Source organism: Carassius auratus, chromosome 15 (genome assembly GCF_003368295.1).
Source record: "Carassius auratus strain Wakin chromosome 15, ASM336829v1, whole genome shotgun sequence".
Classification (NCBI taxonomy): Eukaryota; Metazoa; Chordata; class Actinopteri; order Cypriniformes; family Cyprinidae; genus Carassius; species Carassius auratus.
In genome coordinates, this window is record NC_039257.1 from 22,757,374 (window position 1) to 22,781,035 (window position 23,662).

At 34.8% G+C, this 23,662-nt stretch overlaps 2 protein-coding genes and 1 pseudogene across 5 annotated transcripts; all 3 read right to left on the reverse strand.

Moving 5' to 3' along the window:
• Window positions 1-1,646: 1,646 nt before the first annotated feature.
• On the reverse strand, window positions 1,647-9,309 carry LOC113115588 (clarin-1-like; annotated as a pseudogene).
• Window positions 9,310-9,765: 456 nt separating this feature from the next.
• Window positions 9,766-17,065, reverse strand: LOC113115391 (probable G-protein coupled receptor 171). Of its 3 annotated transcripts, none has more exons than XM_026282924.1 (3): window positions 16,513-17,065; window positions 11,776-11,972; window positions 9,766-11,704 (listed from the first exon to the last, which is right to left on the reverse strand). In XM_026282924.1, the coding sequence occupies exon 3, from the start codon at window positions 11,678-11,680 to the stop codon at window positions 10,727-10,729; it is 954 nt and encodes a 317-aa protein (XP_026138709.1). In that variant the 5' UTR covers window positions 11,681-11,704; window positions 11,776-11,972; window positions 16,513-17,065; the 3' UTR covers window positions 9,766-10,726. The 3 variants fall into 3 exon arrangements, with proteins under 3 accessions (XP_026138709.1, XP_026138708.1, XP_026138707.1); XM_026282923.1 differs by adding an exon at window positions 14,804-14,861 and having other exon boundaries at window positions 9,766-11,972; XM_026282922.1 differs by having other exon boundaries at window positions 9,766-11,972.
• A 296-nt stretch (window positions 17,066-17,361) lies between these two features.
• On the reverse strand, window positions 17,362-23,077 carry LOC113115392 (P2Y purinoceptor 14-like). 2 transcript variants are annotated; one of them, XM_026282925.1, is made up of 4 exons: window positions 22,914-23,077; window positions 21,758-21,842; window positions 19,108-19,538; window positions 17,362-18,964 (listed from the first exon to the last, which is right to left on the reverse strand). In XM_026282925.1, the coding sequence occupies exons 3-4, from the start codon at window positions 19,536-19,538 to the stop codon at window positions 18,268-18,270; spliced, it is 1,128 nt and encodes a 375-aa protein (XP_026138710.1). In that variant the 5' UTR covers window positions 21,758-21,842; window positions 22,914-23,077; the 3' UTR covers window positions 17,362-18,267. The 2 variants fall into 2 exon arrangements, with proteins under 2 accessions (XP_026138710.1, XP_026138711.1); XM_026282926.1 differs by lacking the exon at window positions 21,758-21,842.
• Window positions 23,078-23,662: the final 585 nt, after the last annotated feature.

Sequence of the window (23,662 nt, forward strand, 5' to 3'; positions counted from 1 at the left end):
AAAACATGACTGTATGTCTCTGTTTGGTTCTGTGCACCGGAAATAAAGACGGGTCATGTTTTAGCTTTCTCGTGAAATATAATAGCAAATGATTTTATTTTTTTTTTATAAAAAAAATAAATAAAGGGACAATAGTGATACTGATTCTGAAACCCTGGAATATTTGTAAGGCAACATATTACGTATTTATAAGAGTTTGCTTCAAGACAGCAAAAAATTTATAACTTTGAGTAGAAAGCTGAGCTGTTAATTCTGTATTGCTTTAATTCAAATATATTTAATTTACAGTTTATTAATTTTTTTACAGTCTCTGAATCACTTTTTAATTGAGTCAACCTAAATCTGAGTCACACAACCCCAAAAAGAAAAACCATACGTTATCTTGTCTTTAGAGATGAGTGTCAGACTGCGGTTCAGGATAAAGTCCTTTATCTCTGTCAAAAGTTGAAACCTCAGAGTAAACCAGGTCACCAAGACATGGCTCATATACCAGACACTTTCTGTTCAGGAGGCAGACAGACACATGACACAGAGCCAGTTTCCTGGCAGCAGATGGAGTACTTGGTTTCTTTTCTGTTTCTCTGAATGCTGTGCTAACAAAGCAGTGCTCTTTCATGAGGTCTTGAGTGATGAGAGCTGCTTTTCTCTTCTTTCACAGCATTGTTCCTGGATGCATAAAACCACCCAGGTATATTTATAAAGCAAATGTGCATACATGTATAAAGTTTGTACCATACTGTACAATTTTGTCTGTTCATAAAAAGCAATGCATTTTAAAGAAAGTGACATTAGAATAGTTCATATGATTTTATACTGAGTAAAGTCACAGAATTTATAGTGACCAGAAAAGCTGCATCGTGAAAATCATGAAGAACAGAGTGTCAGAATGGATACATAATTGTGATTTTTTTTGTATATATTTTTTTGTATTTTTGACCCCTTTCATTCTCATTTTTAATTATTATAATTAATCCACTTTCATTTAATTCTCAGCTTGAAAAGAGCATCTGAGAACATTTCAGTGTTTTCATACCAAACACTGATTTATTTAAAATCACATTATATTATGAATAAATGCACATTGGCATTATGTGAGTGTCTAAACACACAGAAGACACATAAGAAGAATTGATGAAATGTGCAAATACAATAAAATTATACAAAATCAGTTAAAGGTGGAAAAGTTAATGAGAACATTAAATCAAATAAGTGATAAATCAATATCAATTGTTTTATCTGTCTGGTATGGTTATAGTTGCATGCATTTGCCTAAATGATGAAATTAGATACAACATCATTTTTATTATATTTAGAATTTCTTATGCATTTACATGCATGTTTTATTTAAACATCTAGGCATATATAAAACATAATTTGTAATATAATACAGTGGCCATAATAAGCCAAAAAAAAAACATAAAATGGATGAACGCATTGCATTAGATAAGAAAGTATCAAACCACGTGGCATCCGTCAACAAATGATGCTAGACCGCATCTCAGAATCAGTCTTATTTTACTATCAATAATATACTTTTATAGTTTTTGTTAATATTTTAGATTTTTTTAGTAAATTTGTGTTTTTGTCATTTATTATTATTATTTATATGTCTATAGCTAGAGTTTATTTACTTTAGGGTATGATCATTAATTGTCTGAGTGACTGACAGAATGAATCCCTCCATGCTGTGAGATAAGACACGCAAGCATCTCCAAGTTCATCTCCACACATGCTGTCAGTGGCTCAGATGTGTTCAGCTGTTGTTTGGTATTGGGAAGACTCCTCTTGAGAAGTGCCGGTCGCTGCAGGAGGATGACGTGTGCAGGGGAGGAAGTGGAACAAAAGGACTGGTCAGTACATGAGATCCGCCGCTCCTGTGATCGCATCGGACTCTTTGGCCTCCTGAAAGGGGAACTGGATCCCTGGCAGGCGGATGAGCAAGATGTTGAGGCCGTGTAGGAGGAATGTGAAGAAGACGAGCCAGAAGCATCTGTCGTATCTCTCGTTTCGCGTCTTGTAGACGAAGCTGGCCTCGTTGAAGTTGAAGATGATCTCGGTCAGGTGGTGCAGCTTCACCTCCGAGGAGAACAGGATGAGGACCATGCAGGCGCAGAAACCTGACAGGAAATAGAATGATAGATAAAAGCATACATGTAATGCATACTAAACAAAAACTGTTGTGAAGGAGATCCTGTCATTATTCTCATGTTTTTGACCATGCAGTGAGTCAATTGTCTCCAAAACAACACTGGGCCCTGACTTTCTCACATAATTAAGGTTTGAGTTAATGACTCATATTGAACTGTCAACTCCCATGAAATAAGAAAAGCCTCAGAGCGACCATTGTCTGAGATCTTGACACTTAGGTTTTTACCACATCCCTTACCAGCTTCCTTTATCTTGCCATTTAAAAGTGCATTTTATCTAGGGAAGTATAAGTGACACTTTAAATCCATTTAGCTTTTTAGGGCTTTCAAATACAGCTCTAAATAAAAGTCTGTCTGCCTTTTTTATGCAGTTTCCAAAAGGGCAAAAAAGTCCCATAAGAAAGGCAGTGAGCAATAGCACAGAAGTCATTACTCACTGAAAGTCTTGCCCTTTGGTGTAGCTGTCATATTGTGTTCATCATAATCATTCGTGGGACAGAAGCATTCTCAGAGACTTGAATAAACTCTAACTCAAGATTTGAGAGCTGTCGTGGACTGAGAGGTTTTCATTCTGAAAATGACAAACTGTTTCTCACGAAAGCTTAAGTGTGACTTCATAAGACTCGCTGGCTGCGTTTAAGGTGTACTAGTCACATGCACCGCTGTTTAGTGATTGTTTGTGAGTGAAATACATCTATTTCGAGAGGAATCCATGCAATCAGAAACTATCTGTGTGAAGCTGAAGGATTTCCCCATGCAGGTTTCACAACAGTTTCAAGCGGACCAACAAAAAGCTGCTTGGACTGAAAGAGACTTGTCATTTTTGATACACCTTAATAGTATATCATTGCCCTTTTGGAGTTTTGAAAAAGAAATCCACTTTCACTTTATGCAAAAGAGAAGCAGAGATATTTTACCAAACATCTCCTTTTGTGCTCCATGAGCGTGAACAAGCAGGTTTGGTAACACAAGGTGAGTAAATTCTGAAATACATTTTTAATATATATATACAGTATTGTTCAAAATAATAGCAGTACAATGTGACTAACCAGAATAATCAAGGTTTTTCGTATATTTTTTTATTGCTACGTGGCAAACAAGTTACCAGTAGGTTCAGTAGATTCTCAGAAAACAAATGAGACCCAGCATTCATGATATGCACGCTCTTAAGGCTGTGCAATTGGGCAATTAGTTGAATTAGTTGAAAGGGGTGTGTTCAAAAAAATAGCAGTGTGGCATTCAATCACTGAGGTCATCAATTTTGTGAAGAAACAGGTGTGAATCAGGTGGCCCCTATTTAAGGATGAAGCCAACACTTGTTGAACATGCATTTGAAAGCTGAGGAAAATGGGTCGTTCAAGACATTGTTCAGAAGAACAGCGTACTTTGATTAAAAAGTTGATTAGAGAGGGGAAAACCTATAAAGAGGTGCAAAAAATGATAGGCTGTTCAGCTAAAATGATCTCCAATGCCTTAAAATGGAGAGCAAAACCAGAGAGACGTGGAAGAAAACGGAAGACAACCATCAAAATGGATAGAAGAATAACCAGAATGGCAAAGGCTCAGCCAATGATCACCTCCAGGATGATCAAAGACAGTCTGGAGTTACCTGTAAGTACTGTGACAGTTAGAAGACGTCTGTGTGAAGCTAATCTATTTTCAAGAATCCCCCGCAAAGTCCCTCTGTTAAAAAAAAGGCATGTGCAGAAGAGGTTACAATTTGCCAAAGAACACATCAACTGGCCTAAAGAGAAATGGAGGAACATTTTGTGGACTGATGAGAGTAAAATTGTTCTTTTTGGGTCCAAGGGCCACAGGCAGTTTGTGAGACAACCCCCAAACTCTGAATTCAAGCCACAGTACACAGTGAAGACAGTGAAGCATGGAGGTGCAAGCATCATGATATGGGCATGTTTCTCCTACTATGGTGTTGGGCCTATTTATCGCATACCAGGGATCATGGATCAGTTTGCATATGTTAAAATACTTGAAGAGGTCATGTTGCCCTATGCTGAAGAGGACATGCCCTTGAAATGGTTGTTTCAACAAGACAATGACCCAAAACACACTAGTAAACGGGCAAAGTCTTGGTTCCAAACCAACAAAATTAATGTTATGGAGTGGCCAGCCCAATCTCCAGACCTTAATCCAATTGAGAACTTGTGGGGTGATATCAAAAATGCTGTTTCTGAAGCAAAACCAAGAAATGTGAATGAATTGTGGAATGTTGTTAAAGAATCATGGAGTGGAATAACAGCTGAGAGGTGCCACAAGTTGGTTGACTCCATGCCACACAGATGTCAAGCAGTTTTAAAAAACTGTGGTCATACAACTAAATATTAGTTTAGTGATTCACAGGATTGCTAAATCCCAGAAAAAAAAAATGTTTGTACAAAATAGTTTTGAGTTTGTACAGTCAAAGGTAGACACTGCTATTTTTTTGAACACACCCCTTTCAACTAATTGCTCAATTGCACAGCCTTAAGAGCGTGCATATCATGAATGCTGGGTCTTGTTTGTTTTCTGACAATCTACTGAACCTACTGGTAACTTGTTTGCCACGTAGCAATAAAAAATATACTAAAAACCTTGATTATTCTGGTTAGTCACATTGTACTGCTATTATTTTGAACAATACTGTATATATATATATATATATATATATATATATATATATATATATATATATATATATATATATATATATATATATATATATATATATATATATTTAGATCTGGATAGCTATCATTGTTTCCAAGAAGAAGAAAATAAAGCACAGCTGTTTTTTAACAACATGATAATACTAATAATCAGAAATGTTTCTTGAGCAGCTAACTGGCATATTGTAAAGATGCTGAACATTCAGCATTTATCACATGAATAAATCATATTAAAAATATATTTAAAATATATATAAATATATAAAATATATTAAAAACAGGTACTGGTTACAGTTAGGTATTTTAAGGGCAAATGTACCAATATTCAAAATGTAAATACTTAATTTTTACTGCCCTGTATTTATCAGTATAAAAATGAAAGGACACTAGAAAAACCACAGGGTTCCCCAGATATGCTTTTGCTTAAAAATAAAAATAAATAAAGGTAGTTGTTGTTATGTATATATTTAAAAAAAATTACACTATTTTACAAACACAGGTAGTTGGCTGTTGTTATTAATTATTGTTATTCTGCTTTATATCTGACTCAGTGGTGTTCAGCTGTGGACTGGACTGAAGACACACACAACGAAGGCTCCTGACACTAGACATGCAGAGCAAATCTGGCCAGGTCCACCAAGCACATCCATTCCCATCACTTTACTTATTTATCCTCCAATTCTCTCTTCTCAGTATAGCTGAGATCTCTTTCTCACTCCTAACAGAAAGATATTAACAATTGCAGAAAGCTTGCTTTTACCGTGCTTCAGAATAGAGCCTGTCTAAACAGAACAGGCTGCCTTGATTGAATGATTTGGACTGGATACACTGAAAATATATATTTTTTTTCCTTTAAATACATTTTCACTCAGAAATTGCTAGTAAATACAGAGAAACAGCAATTATCATACTGAAGTAAACATTACACTGAAGTAGAGAGACTGAAACAGTATTGTCTTGTAATAACCCCCAGAATCTTGTATTTATTAAGTAAGATTTTAAAATGTTTCATTTTATTTAACTTTTTTTATAAGGAAATTTTACCAGATAAGTGTTTTGAATAAATTCTGTTCTTTTTAAATTTACATTCATCTTTAAAAAAAAAAAGAAAAAAAAGAAATAATAATAATAATAATAATAATAATAATAATAATAATAATTTTTTACAGTGTAGTAAAGGAAATCTGGCATGTACATGTGGTAATTTTTTAATGTTGTTAACAAAGTATCCTAAAGTGAACTTCATGGAGTTGATTTAAATAATGTACTTATTGAGAATCGTTTAGTTTTGATTGGTTTGATGATAATTTGATGAGTTTAAACATAGTAGTAATAAAGAACACAATATAAAAAATATTTTCAAAGTAGTAAATAGTACAAAGACACAATATAATGTTACTTCTATTATTATATCTAAAATGTACTACAAATTTCTGAGTGGAATTTTTTTTTTTTTTGTTATGTTTATTGTTCATGGTATTCTAGGTACAGCAGGTGCGACCGTGTCCAAACGTGTCTGTGTGTGTGTGTGTGTGTGTGCGTGTGTGTGTGTGTGTGTGTGTGTGTGTGTGTGTGTGTGTGTGTGTGTGTGTGTGTGTGTGTGTGTGTGTGTGTGTGTGTGTGTGTGTGTGTGTGTGTGTGTGTGTGAGCAAAGTCTTACATCTGATCGTGTTCCAGAGGTAAAGGCTCTGGGCTCCATGCAGTGTCTCATATGGGCTTCCGAAAGCATTGTAAAAGAAGAAAGCACAGGACACTGAGGATCACAAGACGATGAGCACTGCGCAGAAGAAGATCACGCTCACATGGAGACTGGCTGGGCCCACGTCCTTCAGGTCGGGGAAAACTACACAGAATACAGAGATTTCTAACATGATCTCCATCGTCTGAGTCCTAACGTAGGATCTGTGTTTTTAATCAGTTTTTAATGAGTCATAAATGTCTACAAGCTATTGTGAGTGACTACTGTATGTTTCATTTTGACTTTGGCCCTTATCTCCGAATAATTCTGAGGATAAGATTTCAGGACAGTATGTATGAAAGTTTATTTTAATCATTAAAAGTAATCTCTGATTATATCTGTCCACCATTTGCATGCATCTCCCTTTGAGTAAAAACATTTACGATGACAATATTCTTTTGTTCTGCTAAATATCTGGGGCTTTTCCAGATCTCATTAGGAAAGAATGAATCATTGTTTATGAAGCTTTCATATAAGATCAATGTGAGCCCCATTCAAAACCCCATCGATGAGACGAGTTCCTCCCAGACTGAAAAACTCAGATCTGATCAACTGAGCAATGAATCAGGTGTCTCTTGAAACAGCCCTAGGACCCTTTTAGATCTGGTAAATCTATAGTCAGAAGGAGGTTTACTTACTGTGCATGAAAAAGGTAGAAAAAAGATAAGACGTGTTTGTGAAGGTCATTTTGAACTAGGTTTGTTACACATCAGTGGCCTCAAAACTAAATTGAAAATTCTGTCATAATTTTCTCACCATGTCGTGCCAAACCTGCATCTTTGTTTATTCACAGAAGACAAAGGAGAAAACATAACTAACATGACTAACATAATGGTTGGTCTTCTCCAAGCATGGACAAAAGCTTTTAAGGCTTCGTAAAAGATGCAAAATAGCAGTACAAAAAATATCATAAAAGTAGTCCATATGACTCATGCACTATGGCATATAATAACATTTAGTATCAATATAAAAATAGTCACTACATTAGATACGAAATCTCAAAGCACATGTTGCACCTACAAAGGAACTATCACTAACTTTACTTTTCTGAGAAATTTTTACAGTGAACTTTGTCACTTCCCTTCAAGTTCACACATGTGCTCAGTGCATTAACTGACAGGTTCCACAAAGATCACAATACTTTCTTCATTTTGTACAGCTTATCTATTGTTTTAATAAAATAAATGTGTTAATTGTTATGATTGTTATTGATTGTCATGCAACAATGTTAGATCTACTATTTAAGTGCTCCAGTGTCCAGAGACTTTTAGAGGCGCTGTAAATGCACATGTACTACAGTATGACCTTTTCCTTATATTTGTGTGTGGTCTAAATAATACAGCTATTTATATTCCTGGTGTGCTTTCAAACACTTGTACTGTTATTTTCTTAAAGGCGCAGTTCATCCAAAAATGAAGATTCTGTCATCATTTTTTTTATTCACCCTGAGGTTATAACAAACCTGTTTATTTATTTTTTATTTTTCACTGACTGGAAAAATAAAAATAAAAAGTATAGAAATGGTACATTTAAGGATGCGGTATTTTTTCCCTATAATGGACACCTCCTTTACCCCTAAAGTGTTAAAAACAAATAATAAATAAATAAATAAATATATTTTTTAAGGGTGTCATTTGTCCACCTGCAGCTTCACATGGTTAGTGCAAATTGTCACATGACCAGAGGAGTTTATTTCCCGTTTGCCCCTGGAGAAGATGATGGCTGCATCAAAGCTCCAAAACGAAAGTTTAGTAATACAGTATGTTAACAAAGATATGACGGATTTTTGGTACACACTATCTTTAAGGTGTCTAGTATTAATAGATTAATTTACATATATTCAGTTTTCAGTGTGGTCATGTTAATGGTCACCATATGGTCACAGTGAATTTAGGTATACAATATAAATCCAATTTCAGGTGTTAAAAAAAGCAATGACAAAATATTGTACTAAATGTAAAGTTCAAATGTAACAAATAATGTACAATGTTGTTTTTGTGTTTTGTGTTCACCCTATGTTGTATGTCTTTGCACTCCTGATAAAATAATAATAATAATAATAATAATAATAATAATAAAATAATAATAATAATAATAATGTACAATATTGATATGGTAATACTTGTAGCACTAATATAAATATTTTCTGATATATTTTACTAAAAAGTAACGATTTATTTTGTATGTTTGTATTTGCTGCTGTCTTCATCTCAGTATTGCTATCAGTGTTATATAAGGGGTTTTATGCATAATGTGATTAAACTGTTTAAAATAGCTAAGATATTGAATCATTTTTATCACTGCAGGACTATCTTAATTCAGTACACACATTATCACACCGGTCACAACTATAAAACACTTTTTTTTTTTCACACACACTTTTCCAAATAGAAAGGAAGAAAAAAAGTTTCTGATTATTTCAAAGGGTTAACTCACCATTTTGGATAGTTTCATACATGGGAAAAACAAAAACTGCAATTAAACGGGTAGCTATAATTAAGTACTCACAAGAGAAATGAAAAGCTCTTTCTCCCAGACCACACTGTTTCATGCCCTGGCTGTGGAAAAGTCTGTAGTTCGTCCGTCCGATGAACTTCTCCAGCTCTGCTCCGGACGAGTTGACGATCTGCGCCCCCGTCCTGCACAGAACCGCCGCTTGAACCCAAAACTGCGTCCCCATCGCGGCCGCCACGACCAGAACACAAGCAAAGCTGAGCACGCCAGCGACAGAGAAGATCATTTTCTTTTGACAGCTAGACATCATGTTTGACAGAGCGCACCCTCAGTAATCAACTAACCCAACATGGAAAACGACATTGTGATGTTGTCGATTTCCTCTTAAAGTCTAAAAACCCGAATGCTATGAAACGATTCCTGATTCTGTATAGCACATATTTGCCGAGTAAAGCTGGATCCCAATGTCTTCTCTGGATAGAGTTACACCAAGCGTTCACTGGTCCTGTCTCTGCTCCAGTGATCAGACATTAATGTGATCGGTTATTATATCAACATATTTGGCTGCATTTAATAGGGTTACAGTTTATTATGTGTGGTGTAATAGTTAAATATATTAATATGAAATAATAGCCCAAGTAAATAAAAGTCATGCCCGTTTTGGCTCAGCCTCAGAGCATCAGTGCAAATAACCTTCTTCAATGCGAAAGGTCATTAATCACAGAGATAAGAGAGACTCAGGAAAAGAATAAGACATTATTACATGTGGTAACAATGATTTATTGAAAAAAAAAAAAAAACACATAACCATACCCTTAAATAGGACACTATATATTGTGACAACCATTTATAGAGGTGTCTGAAACCATAATATAAAATCCCACAATGCACTGCAAAAACAAGTGTTCATCTGATGCTCAGTGCCTAGAGATTACCCATAATGGACTGTAAGAGGGCACTCCTCACCAGATGATGGCACCCACAGAGCCAGCCAGCAGTTCATTTTACTAAGCACTCGTCCACAGCTTTATACAGAGTAATAGGAATACATTCACATGTTTTTTTTGTTTGTTTTTTTTACTTATTCATTTAACTGATAATGGAGCAGAATTTCTAAAGTTCAAAAAGCAGTCGTTATCAGTCTCTCTCTATTTTTCTTTTCCTTGAAAAAAAGCTATCGTGGAGTTTTTCTTTCACTATTTGAGCAAGTGGGAATGCAAGAAATATACATATATTTGTGAATTGTGAAAAAGTTATAATTATTGATTTTGAATATGAATTTGGGATATGGAACACAACTTACACAAACAATTCCTCACTGAATGAAAAATAACTAAAACGAAAACATATTCAGTTTCACGTTTGATTTGCGGTTGTCCTTTGGATGATGGGAGTCTGACTCCTGGCTCTTGGTATTTTTTGTACAGTTAACACCTCTGAGCATGATTGTACACTACGTCTTCTTTAGATATAGTCATGTTTACATATATACAGTACATATTGTATTCTGCCCCAAAAATCTACAACAAGTACTGCCACAGTTTTTTTTGACTGACCTTTGTTTAGTTTTTTTGGGGGCATTGGTCTTTGTGGATTCTTTTTACACAGGCTTCAGTCTTCTGGCTTTTCCTACATTACTACTCTGAAGTATTTCTTTACATGACATTGGCATTCAGTAAATGATTTTGCACTACTTGGTCCATAACTCTCCTCCGGTTGAATTTTCACTCTGTGTCTGTGGTCGGAACGCTTCCTCTCTTTGAGAAGGCCTTCGTGATCTGAAGCCTGAATGCACGGCAGATGACAAAGTACAGCACTGGATCGAAGCACAGGTGCAGGATGGCGAGAAGCAGGGTCGACTCTTTAGCCAGGAACAGATTCTTCCTTAATGTGCATTCGGTTATGATGACCTTTATTTGCGTAAACGTGTACGGCATACGCACAACATGGTACGGCACAAAGCACACCACGTATGCCAAAGTCACCAATGCGATGTTAATGAAGGCATGTTGGGCACTAGCCTGTTCCTCAGGTTCAGATTCACGCCGACCCCAGAGCCGCTTCAAGACCAGGCCATTGGACACCAGCACCGCTACCGAGGAGTTGAAGAAGATGGCCATGCCCAGAAACACAGACAATGCATGCCAGTGCTTGCCCAAATCACCTTTTAAGTCTGAACACGTTAGGCCAACTTTGTCTTCAACGTTTTCTTTGATAGGGATGGCCATGTTGGGCACGTTGATGAAGAGCACGAGGAACCAGACCACCGAAGACATCAGCACCGCAAAGCCCACTTCCTGCAATCGTAGCAGTTTGGAGCTGTGGGTGATCTGGAGATAGCGCTGCACGCTGACAAAAGCTAGAAAGATGATAGACGCGTACATGTTGATGTAGATGAGCGGCGCACTCACTCGGCAGAGAAAGATTGTCAAACTCAGAGAATCATTGCCCAGGTCTTTGGCAATCTTGACAGGTAATGCCAACATGAGGAGGAAGTCGGACGTCAGAAGATTGATGAGGTAAACATTAATGCACTTTTTAGCACTTCGGCTGGTTATGAAGGCCCACAGCGCCACCAGGCTCGCAGCCATTCCAATCAGGAAGATGAGGATGTAGATTGTGGCGAAGGGCACCATGTTGTCGTTGATCACACAGATACTGGTGTTCGAACTCTCCATTTTTGGATATGGACTGTGTAACCTCTAATAAATAAACAAAATCAATGTTATCGAATAAGTATGTTTTACTTCTCCTTTTCTTCCCGTGACTATACCTTTTAAGTCTTGTCAGACCACCGAGAATAAGCGAAGCTGATCTGAACACAATTCCGTCTTTCACTTCAGCAGAAAGTAAAAGGTATCAGTAGAGGAAGTGGTAAATCCCCTGTTTAAGCACGCGAATGCATTTTCCTGTTTGCTCACATAAGGATGTCACGTATCAGCATCAAATAGAAAATGTTTTTAAGCAATCCTGGAAAGAAACAGAAATGAAAAAAATATTAAGTGATTTTATCTCCTTTTCCTGTTTTAGTGACATTTCACAATAATATATGATCTGTTTATATGAATGTATGCACATGCTGAAGCTGGTTTAGATGTGATGACAACAATGTGCATCAAGCAACTGCTATCAAAACATCAATTCAATCACATTATCTCAGATATTTTCTCTAGATAGCAGGATAGATAAGCTAGTAACACTTTAAAATAAGGGTATAATTATTAACATTTGTTAACTACATTAGTATTTACATAGTAATAAATTAGTCATTACAAATGACATAGAACTTAAAATCCTAAAACATAGCTTTTTAAACCTTAATCTTAATTAAATGCATTATTGATATTATTATATTTACAAATGCCTTATTAAAATTAAAAGTTATATCTGTTATTATTGTTATTATTATTTACAAATACATTATTAAAAGCAAAAGTTATATCTGTTAATGCTTTGAACTGACAATGAATAGGTGTATCTTCATTAACTGAAGTATAATGAATAACTAATGTTTAATGAATAAATACTGGTGGTCTAACTATGTATTACAAATTATTAACTGATGTTAGTAAATGCATTAACTAATAAGACCTTATTGTAAAGTGTTACCAATACACTTCAAACAAACAAATAAACAAACAAACAGAAATATCAAAATTTTATGGAAAATAAGTGATTTTTTTATGGGTTTTTTATTTTTTATTTTCAATTGTTAAACTCTGTAAAATTACCAACATTAACTGTAAATTAACAATTGGCTGTTATTTTAAATATTATGACATTAACAATACATTACAGTAATTCACATTTTTATATGAAATAGTACTGTATTTTTTAGTTTCTACTTTTTTTCTTAAATTACATACAAATGTATTTTATTATTATTATTATTACAGAAATAACCTGTAATTAAACAGTAAAAAAGAAAAAGTTAAATGGCTGGTAGCCAAAATTAAAAGTAACCACAAAAATACAATGGTAACTATGTCAACATTATAGAAACTGTGTCAAGCATAACAGCAATAAACACTAACAGGTCTTTCACTTTCACAATGAAAACAAATAAATTCCTTAATTTCAACATAAATTTTTCCTGTGCAAAGCATGCTGGGAACTAGAACTGCCATGCCTAAACAAAATCATAAAAAAAGATCAAATGACTGGCAGAAGCGGCTGCCAAAAAAACCCATAAAGTTTAACTGAAATTAATAATAATAAAAAAAAAAAATCAAAATAAAATAAAACTATTATTTTTATGACCAAAAGCCATCAACTTAAAAAAAAAAATGGTCAAATGACAAAGCCATTCCTTGAAATGTGCCTAAATGCCAAAAAAAGAGGCATATTTAATCAGTTAACTGCATGCTGTTCTTGATTTGGAGTTTATGCATGGTTTTGGAATGCTAACAGGTTAAAACGATAAAAACAAAAGTAAAACAAAGTGTCAAATTTAAGCAAATGAAGTGCAAAAAAAAAAAAGAAAAAAAAAATCGAAAAAGCAAGAAGAATGGCATCAACAGAACAATAAACCCTAACAGATCTCACTAGATCTCATCATTTTCACTTGCAATCCAGTTTACTTTATTTATTTCCTACAAAAGTTCTCATTGAGAATTAACAGAGGTTTAGATGGTGCTGTTTTTATTGAAAAGCATGAAGTCTAAGCATAAAGTTATCACTGTTATGGTGGTCATTGTTTCCTTTAGTTTGGCTCCTGACCCTTGATTTCATCTGGTTTTCTCCGTTTGCATTAGCAGTGTGTTTCTGCTGTATCTTTGTTATGGTAAAAGTAAGAAAATCTGTGAGTAAATAATGTTACTCAAATGGCGATGACAATGTGGTTATAATAGTGACATAATTTACTGCTAAAAGTCTTATCTAATCTTATCATGATTTAGTTAGTTTCACATTATTTACTATAATCATGTAATGTTATTGTATCAGTATTATGACAAAATGATGTTCTAATATTTTAAATCAGTATAATTTTTTTGTTTATATTTTAGGTTTTCTGCAGAGTTTCATTCTATATATATATATATATATATATATATATATATATATATATATATATATATATATATATATATATATATATATATATATATATATATATATCACAATGACACAATTAACAAAACCAAAGTCTGAACCTAATTTAAGGGTCATGAACCCAACAAAAGCAAACACTGACCACCATGATGGTGACATCAAACTATATTTTTAGCAAAACATCTACATCTAAACCTGTTAATTCTTTTTATATAATAAAAATAAGGGCAAACTGGTTTGTAATAAGTGAAGATGCAGATATTAGTTCTCTGTTGGGATTGAAAGTGTTTCTGTGAGTTTGTGAGGTTTCTGTTGTAAAGAGAAGAGCCTGCACTTCAGTCTAGCAGAAGAACAGGAGTGATTGATGTTATGCTGCATGTTGTTTTATTCAACAGCAGTAACTGTGCAGTTACTGAAGCTGTAACATATAGTATAGTTTCATGCATGCTGTTTCTGGTTGACTGGTAGAGATTCATGTTTTACAATGAAAATGTCTGTTATTAATAAATCAGGAAATACATGTAAAACAACATTTTTTTTTGTTTGTTTAAATGTTTTTTTTTTTAATATATATATATATATATATATATATATATATATATATATATATATATATATATATATATATATATATATATATATATATATATTTAGAATATATATATATATATGTGTGTGTGTGTGTGTGTGTGTGTGTGTGTGTGTGTGTGTGTGTGTGTGCGTGTGTTAGTAGCCATTTGTCATTTTACCTTTTTTTTTCTTCCAATGGTACAATTAAGGAAATATCTTTAAAATAACATTGTTTTCCTGCAAAAAAAAAAAAAAAGAAAAAGAAAAAAAAAGGAAAATTTAATTTAAAGTCCTTTGCACTATATTTAAATAAATAAATATGTTTTTATAATTTCAAAGGTTTTATTTGGCAGATGTAGCTGACAGTCAAGTTTTTTTTTTTTTTTTTTTTTTTTTTTTTACAGTGTACCATATTCTACACAGTAAATTATTGAGTGTTAAACTGTTCGGAGCATATATGGTCCCACTCTAAAAGAGTGTTACAGTAACACTGCAGCAGTGTTAAAGGTGCTTATTGACCATTAGTGATGAACAGCTGCTAACAAACAGAATCACTGAAGAAAAGAACTACACAAGAACTACAACTGACTTCAGACACAGCCTTAGATGAAATCAACTGAAATAAAATACATGAAATCTCTCAAGATTTCAGCAGAAGATAATTAAACAACTCCACAAACAACATCATCAGCTCCATGTATTACTAACAAATTAGACTTTTATTCTGGATTTATTTCTTGAGAATTAAGGTTTAGATTTTTATTTTTTTCAACTTACCGTTTTGGCGAATAATGTTTGCTTTAAGTGCTTCTTGACCCTTGACATAATGTTTCAAAAAAAGGTTATCTTTGGTTGTTACAATAGTGTTTATAAATTACTTATACACGATTGCAAGGATGCTTATTTAATAACTTACTGTATAACCATTTCACACACCTGAGTTTCTATTTGTATTTTGACAAAAAATAAATATTATACATAAGTTAAATATATTCGTAGCTCTATGATGTTGTGAAAAAATTACAATACAAACCACTTTTAGGATTATATAAAGGCTTCAACTCTGGCACACATAGACATGAAGAATCAGCATGTGATTCTCAGTAATGGTCACAAAATATTCTGATAATATTGATAGAGTGATATTCGTACATCAAACAAAAAGAATAAAGGAAAATACTAAGATAATGCAGCTGGATAATTTATTAATGTAGCAATGCATTCCATGAACACAGCTATAGTAATGAAACTGGTTATTAATGAATTAAGATGGTGATGCTGCTTGATCTTCTGCTGAGATCTTGAGAGATTTATTGTCTTTTATTTCTGCTGATTTTATCTAAAGCTGCGGCAGAAGTCAGTCGTGGTTCTTGTGTTTATCTTTTCTTCAGTGATTCTGCTTGTTATCATCAGGTGTTCATCACGATTACTCAATCAGCACTTGCTTAATCCCATACTTATCTCATGAATATAATACTGATTCAGTGTTACTTTAACACTCTTTTAGAGTGGGACCATATATGCTCCGAGCAGTGTTAATTCAATGCTCAGGATCTTACTGTGTACAAATGGTGGTGTGGATAACACTGAATATGTGCTTTAGGGAAGTGAGTCAGGTTGTGGTCGGCTAACGTGCTGAAAAAGGAAACTCATTTACATTAATGGACAATAAAATACAGGCGGAACGATCTATTTCTTTAATCTTCTTTTTTAATAATCCTCAATAATCCTTCATTGCTCACGAACATCATGCACATTGTTCCCACATCTGTATCTCCAGGAAGTAAATACACACAGAGCACATCAAAAAGACTATTTATCAGATGCATAAACTCACATGAAACATACACATGGTGCCTCGTACCAGAATTAGATTTGAATAACTTACCATATAACCAGACTGGCTTCTGCAGCAGACATCAGATCAGATGCTGGAGACAAACGATCCCGCTCTCTAGCTGTATATTGTTCGTGTTGAATGATCTATACAGCTACTGAGATACTTGTTTCTTCACTGGCTCAGCTTCGTTACAAATCCAGTTTCCGTTTTACTTGGGGTTTGGTCTCAATTATATCAGCCAATGGAAGAAAGCATTTACCACACCTACAATGAAGTGAAATGACGCAGCGGAAACATAAACTTTCCAGATTCTGTGTCTGTAGACAACCACAAACCACTAGTCTATGGCTATAGTTTGCATGTGCTCTCTGCACTGCAAGTTCCTGGTCTGAAAGGCAGCAGGTTGGTTTTGCCTTTCCACACATTGTGTTAAACATGTTGCACTGTTAGTGTCATCTAACAGCGTCTGTGCTTTCAGGCACACAATCGAATTGAGTTTCTGTAACCCAGTCAAATTATTACAAATCCGAAACAAAACAATGCATACCCAACCAAACAGGGAATCGGGAAAACAGGGAAAATGTTTTGCAGCTTCAGTTTGGCACAGTATTACCTGAGCAAATATTTTGCCCTGGAGATACAGTATGTTTTCAACATAATGCTACCATAAGTTATACCAAATCATGTAAGATTAAATATCTTAAAATTCAATACTTACATTTAAAAGAACAAACCATTTAAATAACAAACAGAGAAGTAATTTCAAGGTGTTTTTTTCCCATGTTTGCTTCATTGATTACAAAATGAATTCACAATTCCTTTTTTAAATAAAAATATTAATAAAGCATTCATGTAAACAATAATAAACATATTTTAAGCTAAAAGACCATTAAAAAAATGCTGTATTTTTCCCCATAGCAAGCTAAAAACTTGTCCAAAAAAATTATTCTTTCATATCACTACATATATATATATGTGTGGTGTGTGTGTGTGTGTGTGTGTGTGTATGTATATACACACACACACACACACACACACACATATATATATATATATATATAGAGAGAGAGAGAGAGAGAGAGAGAGAGAGCGAGCAATCATTTGATCAGTAAACAGTAAGAATATAAATTATACTGTACATTCATACAAATATACATTTTATGTCATTTGTTCCTGTTATGCAAAGCTGAATGTTCAGCATGATTACTCAAGTCTTCAGTGTCACATGATCCTTCAGAAATCATTCTGATATACTGATTTGCTGCTCAGGAAACTTTTTTTTAACCATTATCTGCTTTGAAACCATGTGGAAATCACGGTACACATTATTTTCATGATTCCTTAATGAATACAAAGTGCTAATGAACAGCATTTATTTGAAACATAATATTCTGTAACATTATAAATGTCTTTACTCTTTAGAACAAATGAATGCATCTTTGGTGAAAAAAAGTATACATTTCTTTAAAAAAAAAAAATCTTACTGACTTTAAACTTTTAAACCGTATATACAGAGAAACAGATTACAGATTGATTCTGCATTTGCCTATACGCAGAAAGTTAACACACACACACACACACACACATCGTAGAAGTGGTCACAGTCAGCTCAAGATAAAATATCAGTCTGAATGAATTTCTTACAACAAATTCTCAATATCATCTTCACGCTGTAATCAACTGAAAGTGAAAATAAAATGTTGCACGTAGAAAAGAAAGGAACCCAATAAATGTATGTATTGCACTGCATTAGATTTAATAAGGCTTTTTCTGCATTGTTAGTAGGACAGTGTCATCCTTGTGTTAAATGACACTTTCACGTCGTAATGTGGAAATCTTGGTTTCAATGTAGCTCAACATGTTGCTCATTCGTCTTTGTTGGCTTTTATCGTCGCTGTCTCTCATTGAATCTGACATCCTCCTGAGGCCCAGCTGGGCTCTGAAGGCCTTGCAGAAGATAAAGTATATAAGAGGATCCAGACAAGCATTGAGCACCGATAGCAGGACGGTCAGCTCCTTCAGTACGTAGAACGCCTGTGCCGTGCAGAGTTTCGTCTGAGGTTTGATGAATGCATAAGGCAGTCTAACCAAATGGTAGGGCACAAAGCATACACAAAAGACCATCACGAGCACCAACATGTTACGCTTCGATTTCCTGAATTTCTGGCTTCTGGATGCGTTCTGTGTGGACAACTGAGCCTGTTTGATCTTTTGCAAAGTGCCCCAGTACAAAGCAATCAGAGACACCAGCACAAACGTGAAGAGCACCATTGACACACTGTGAGTGATTTTGTAGACCAGACTGAGCTGGGGACTGTGTAAGGCCTCGCAGCCACTCTTCTCAGGCTTGTGAACGTGACCCCAAGAGGTCAGGAGGAAGAGGATCAAGTAGACAGACGACATGGCTAACAGGGAGAGCCACGTTCCAATGGAAATATGCCGAGCGGTACGAACCGTCTGCAGAGCATGTGTCTCCAATGGCCGGACAATCTTCAGGTACCTGAGATAAGAGTAAAATAAAAAATTTAAATTTAATTTTAATAATTTTTATAGTTTTTTTTTTGCAATAACAACCACAAAAAGATAAATAAATCAAAAGCACACACATCTCTTGTAAAGTAGGTGCTTGCATGAGTTGCATACCTGTTTGCAGCAATAAAGTCCATAAAGAGAATGCTTGCGTACATGTTTAGATAGAATGCTGATGCTCCAAAGCTGCAGTAAATATTGCGCATTAAATCTGAACTGTCTGCATAGTTAGCAATGCGCAAAGGTAAACAAAGACAAAGGAAGAAGTCGGCTGCCGCCAGGTTCTTCATGTAAACTGTGACACTGGACTGAACACGCTGACTGGAACAGAAGTAAACCCGCATTGTGATGCAGTTAAGTACCAGACTGACAAGAAACACTAGTGAGTATGCAAATATGAAAGCAGGGTGAGAGGGGATCTTTGAAAATCCACAGGAAGCATTAGTTTCTGCAGTGGTGTTTGTTTCTGTGATGTCATCCAGGGCAGTGGTGGAGCTGGTTAGTGGGGCTGCAGTGTGAAGAATCTGTGAAACTGCTGACTCCATCTATTAATACACAAGAGACAGGGTAGTTAAAGTCACCATGTGTTCTATATGGGATTTTCTTGATCCTCAAAGCTCAAAAAGTTTTATATATTCATGGAATGTAGAATATTTTAGGCTATGTGTTAGATTATGTCTATAGATGTAAGAGACGACTAACGATTCTAAAGCATTAAACAAATTAAACCATTAATCACACTTGGGTGCTATATTTTGAAGTTTATGGTTAAATATAATTGTAATAATATTATTATAATATTATATTGTAATATTAATATTGTATATATTGTATATTATAAGTCGTTTTCGATAAAAGCGTCTGCTAAATGAATAAATGTAAATGTAAATTAATATAGGCAATGTTCTGTATACGTTCTCATTAAAACTAGCATTAACCCTTTAAGAACAGTGTCTGCATCTGAAATCACATACTCTTTTAAATAAGTATGCACATGAATTGGAGCCTGGCGCACTAAATTATTTATGTTGTTTTTGTTATTTGTATCACTTCACTGTCATTCACGCCTATCAATCCTCTCCCATGGCCTCGTGGGATTGTAAAGTGTCCATTGAATCTACACTTCAGGGCTGCGTTTCCTAAAAGTGTAAAATCGTAAGACTAGGTTGATCATAGAAGCATTGTCATCAGTGAAGCTACGATCAACTTCGGTTTACGATGTTTTGACGCAGAACAGACAAATAGTAGGAGATCCATGCACTTTTCACCTACTGTTTTATGAATACTGTGAATTAATTTGACATACTATTCTTTTCACAAGTATGTGATTTCAAATGCACCCATTCTGTTTAGCTTCTTGTTAGATCATTGGGCAAAAATCTCCTTGCAACGTTCTGACAATGTTCTATTATGGTTAAAAAAAGGAAGCAATTCCTAGAATGTTAGAATGGTTCTCAAAAGCAATTATCAAAAGGGAAGCATATGCTTAAAACTAAAAAGCACAGGATGTGTTCTTCAGGGCTGAACAGAACGTAGCAGAAATCAACTGAATACCAGATTCATGAGGTGTACTGGACTTCATCTATCTTGATACACAGTGCAACAGAACAGCTAAAGAAAGCTGACAGTTGACATGTGAAGCCAACTATTTTAAAAATAGCACGTGCGCTAGATGCATCCTGTGTAAGCAAGTCAAACTTAGTGCAGACTGCTAAAATTGGACAATTCAAAAACAGAGGTCCTCAAATGTAAAAATAGCTCTTCACATCTGTTTTCTTCTCTTCTACTTTCTTTGCTCACATGTTTGCATTTTGATACAGAAATATGTACCTTAATACTGTTTCATTATCTGACAGAATCATCCTACTTTTAATATGCTGTGATTTCCGTTACTGTATATTCACGTGTACAATTCTCACATAAAGCAACAGAATGTCACAGAGCACATCCTCATTTTGGGCAACAAACCACAAGAACGATATTCCCATTTCAGTCAGGGATGGTTAGGCCTAACCTGACCCCATTTGCCTGTCCATGGCAGCATAATCAGCAAAACACTTCAAATATTTTGAGTGAAGAAGCCAAAAAATTTAATAGATCAAAAGATCAAAATGTGAGATGAAGACCTAAAATGACGAATCAGCACCGCAAGGTTATATCATTATATCACAACATTTTTGCAATAGCAGATCTCTGTCGTTCTCTTGCAGTGCTGAGAGCTGCATAATGTGAGATTTATCAAGTTCAATGACTGATAAAAAGCCTCTCTTTAATAAAGGTCAGGTCTGTTCACAGAGGCCACATTAAGGTGCTCTTTCCTGGAGCACAAGTGGTTCTGAGATTACACTAACACACTGTGACTGTGTCAATACTGACGCTAACATTTTTATATACTGTATATAATGCTAAGCATTCAAAAAAGGTTGTTCATTAGCAATAAATGTGTAAACAAGTACATATCAGAAAGAGAGAAAAAAACAATCTTTTTCTCAGTTCCTTGGCCATTTAGAACAAAGAAACCACAAAGTGCTCTCTAAAGCAAGGACCATTTCTTGGTAATTATACATATTACATTAAAACTTTATTAAGTCCAAAAATGTCCTGATTTAAATACAAATGAATGCATGATATAAACAAGATGCAATTAACAAATTATATATTATTATTCTCAAAATGACCCAACCATGTTTATAGTAGAATCTTAATTGCAATTAACAACAATAAAAAAGGCTAAAAGCTTATTAGCTGATCATGTTTAACTTACTTGAAATCCTCACTTGTAGCCAAGCTGTCCACTGAGCTTTGATCTAGAGTTGGTCTTTTTCATTCACTTCCTTAATAAGTTCCTTCTGTAACATGTAAAGAGGAAATTGGGTTTTGTATGTATCTCTTTCTCTCTCTCTCTCTTTCTATGTGTGTGTGTGTGTGTGTGTGTCAATGTATGTGACAAAAATGCAAACACAGGTGGTCGGGGGGGGGATGGGGGGGGGGGGTTGGGTGATTCTGTGGCGACACATAATAGACACTAATGTTATATAATACACAAACAGTTGTGGCACTACACTGTGGATTGAAATAATATTTTTAGTTTCTATTTTTGTTTTTGTAATTTGCAAGTCAAAATTGTTTGGCTCCCTTTTTGTTTTCCATGACATTAAACAAAATTCAGACTGTGTGTGTTGTAGCCTACTTTAAAAGTAAAAAAAAAAAAAAAAAACACATGTTGGAGGGTATTGCTTTTTGAGAAAACTGTGGTTTAGGTTATCCTGCTAAAAGTTAATCAATGATTCGCTTTTTATGGTCATCGGTTAAGGTGATGCCTGTGCAACACTCTCTCACCATGCAAATACCTTGCTGAAGCTGTGGGTCATCCTGAATAATTATCTAGTGTCAATATCTCTGCCTAACAAAGAACCTTTCACTGAATAATGTTCAATAAAAGGGTAAGAACCCGCAGAGTTCCTGTCACATCCTGCTTGCAACCTGAGACTACTCCCTTGCGAAATAAGAAACTACATAAGGTTATAAATGCTGGTGTACATATGATTTTGCAGGTTTACTGACATCTAGTGGAGTATCATGAAACAACATCCTTTCAACTGCATTACACCCGGCTGGAGTAAAGTGTGACTACTTTCTGATCTTAAAACGAACCTAGGATTAATGTATCCCCCTAAAATGGTGATTTTAAGGAGTCTCGACCTCAAGGTCAAGGTCAACTTTATTGTCCCCGTTGGAGCAATTTGTTGCACAGGCAGCAGTAAACCATACACTAACAAAACAAGCACCCACCACCTTAACTCCATCCAAAATTTGAACCCACATTTCTTTGCTAATTGAAAATGTTTTCCACACAAAGGAATGAAAATGAAAACCAGAGTATGCTGATTTTGTTGCAAACCAAGAGATTTATGTATTACCTCTCTGAAGTGGCAGCCTCGAATCTTCACCAGTTGGTGTCAGTAAAAATACCTGAGACCATTCGTGCAATCAGGACAAATAAGAGAGCCTGCTGGACGTAATTAAAAGCTTTTTCCAAGGCTGCTTCTGATACTCTCAGAGTTGGTACTTTTTTAAACGACTGTGTTCTATGATTGTAAACTGGATTTACTACATTCCTCAGGTTGTTACCATGTGACCTACCTATGACTTAACTGCCATTCAGTGGATTTCAGTGGATAGGGGTTGACTATACTTAAGATTTTTGTATGTGATACCACACAGGGCCAGTATCACCGATACCAACACTTTTCTTTCTTTTAAAAACATACATTTAAATGACCATTTACATGCTGCTTAAAAAATTTTACAATAGCTAATGTTGATATAACTAAAATATTAGATTCAGCTTAAAGTTATGTGGATTTTATTTGCCTTTCTGAAAGGAAGTACAGAGATTGTAAGCAGAGGAGCCCAGAATTTTGAAAGCAATGCGTAAAGTTTCACGTTAAAAATTTAGCTCCCGTAAAAAAAAAAAAGAACGGGGCGCCACACATTCCATGCAAGAAAAAATAAATAAATTGTGCACACAGTTTACTAATTTGTTCCCTTGATGTACTACAATTTGCATTCTATTACTATTTAGTTCCCTCGATTTGCTAAATTGTGTGCACAATTTACTAATTTGTTCTCTCGATTTATAAATTGAGTAAACGATTTAACAAAACGT

Excerpts from the sequence above, each read along its gene's own strand:
- LOC113115391 (XM_026282924.1), bottom strand. The coding sequence starts at position 11,680 with ATGGAGAGTTCGAACACCAGTATCTGTGTGATCAACGACAACATGGTG.
- LOC113115392 (XM_026282926.1), bottom strand. The coding sequence starts at position 19,538 with ATGGAGTCAGCAGTTTCACAGATTCTTCACACTGCAGCCCCACTAACC. Across the intron at positions 18,965-19,107 it reads GACTTTATTGCTGCAAACAG|GTACCTGAAGATTGTCCGGC; the intron begins GTATGCAACTCA and ends CTCTTATCTCAG.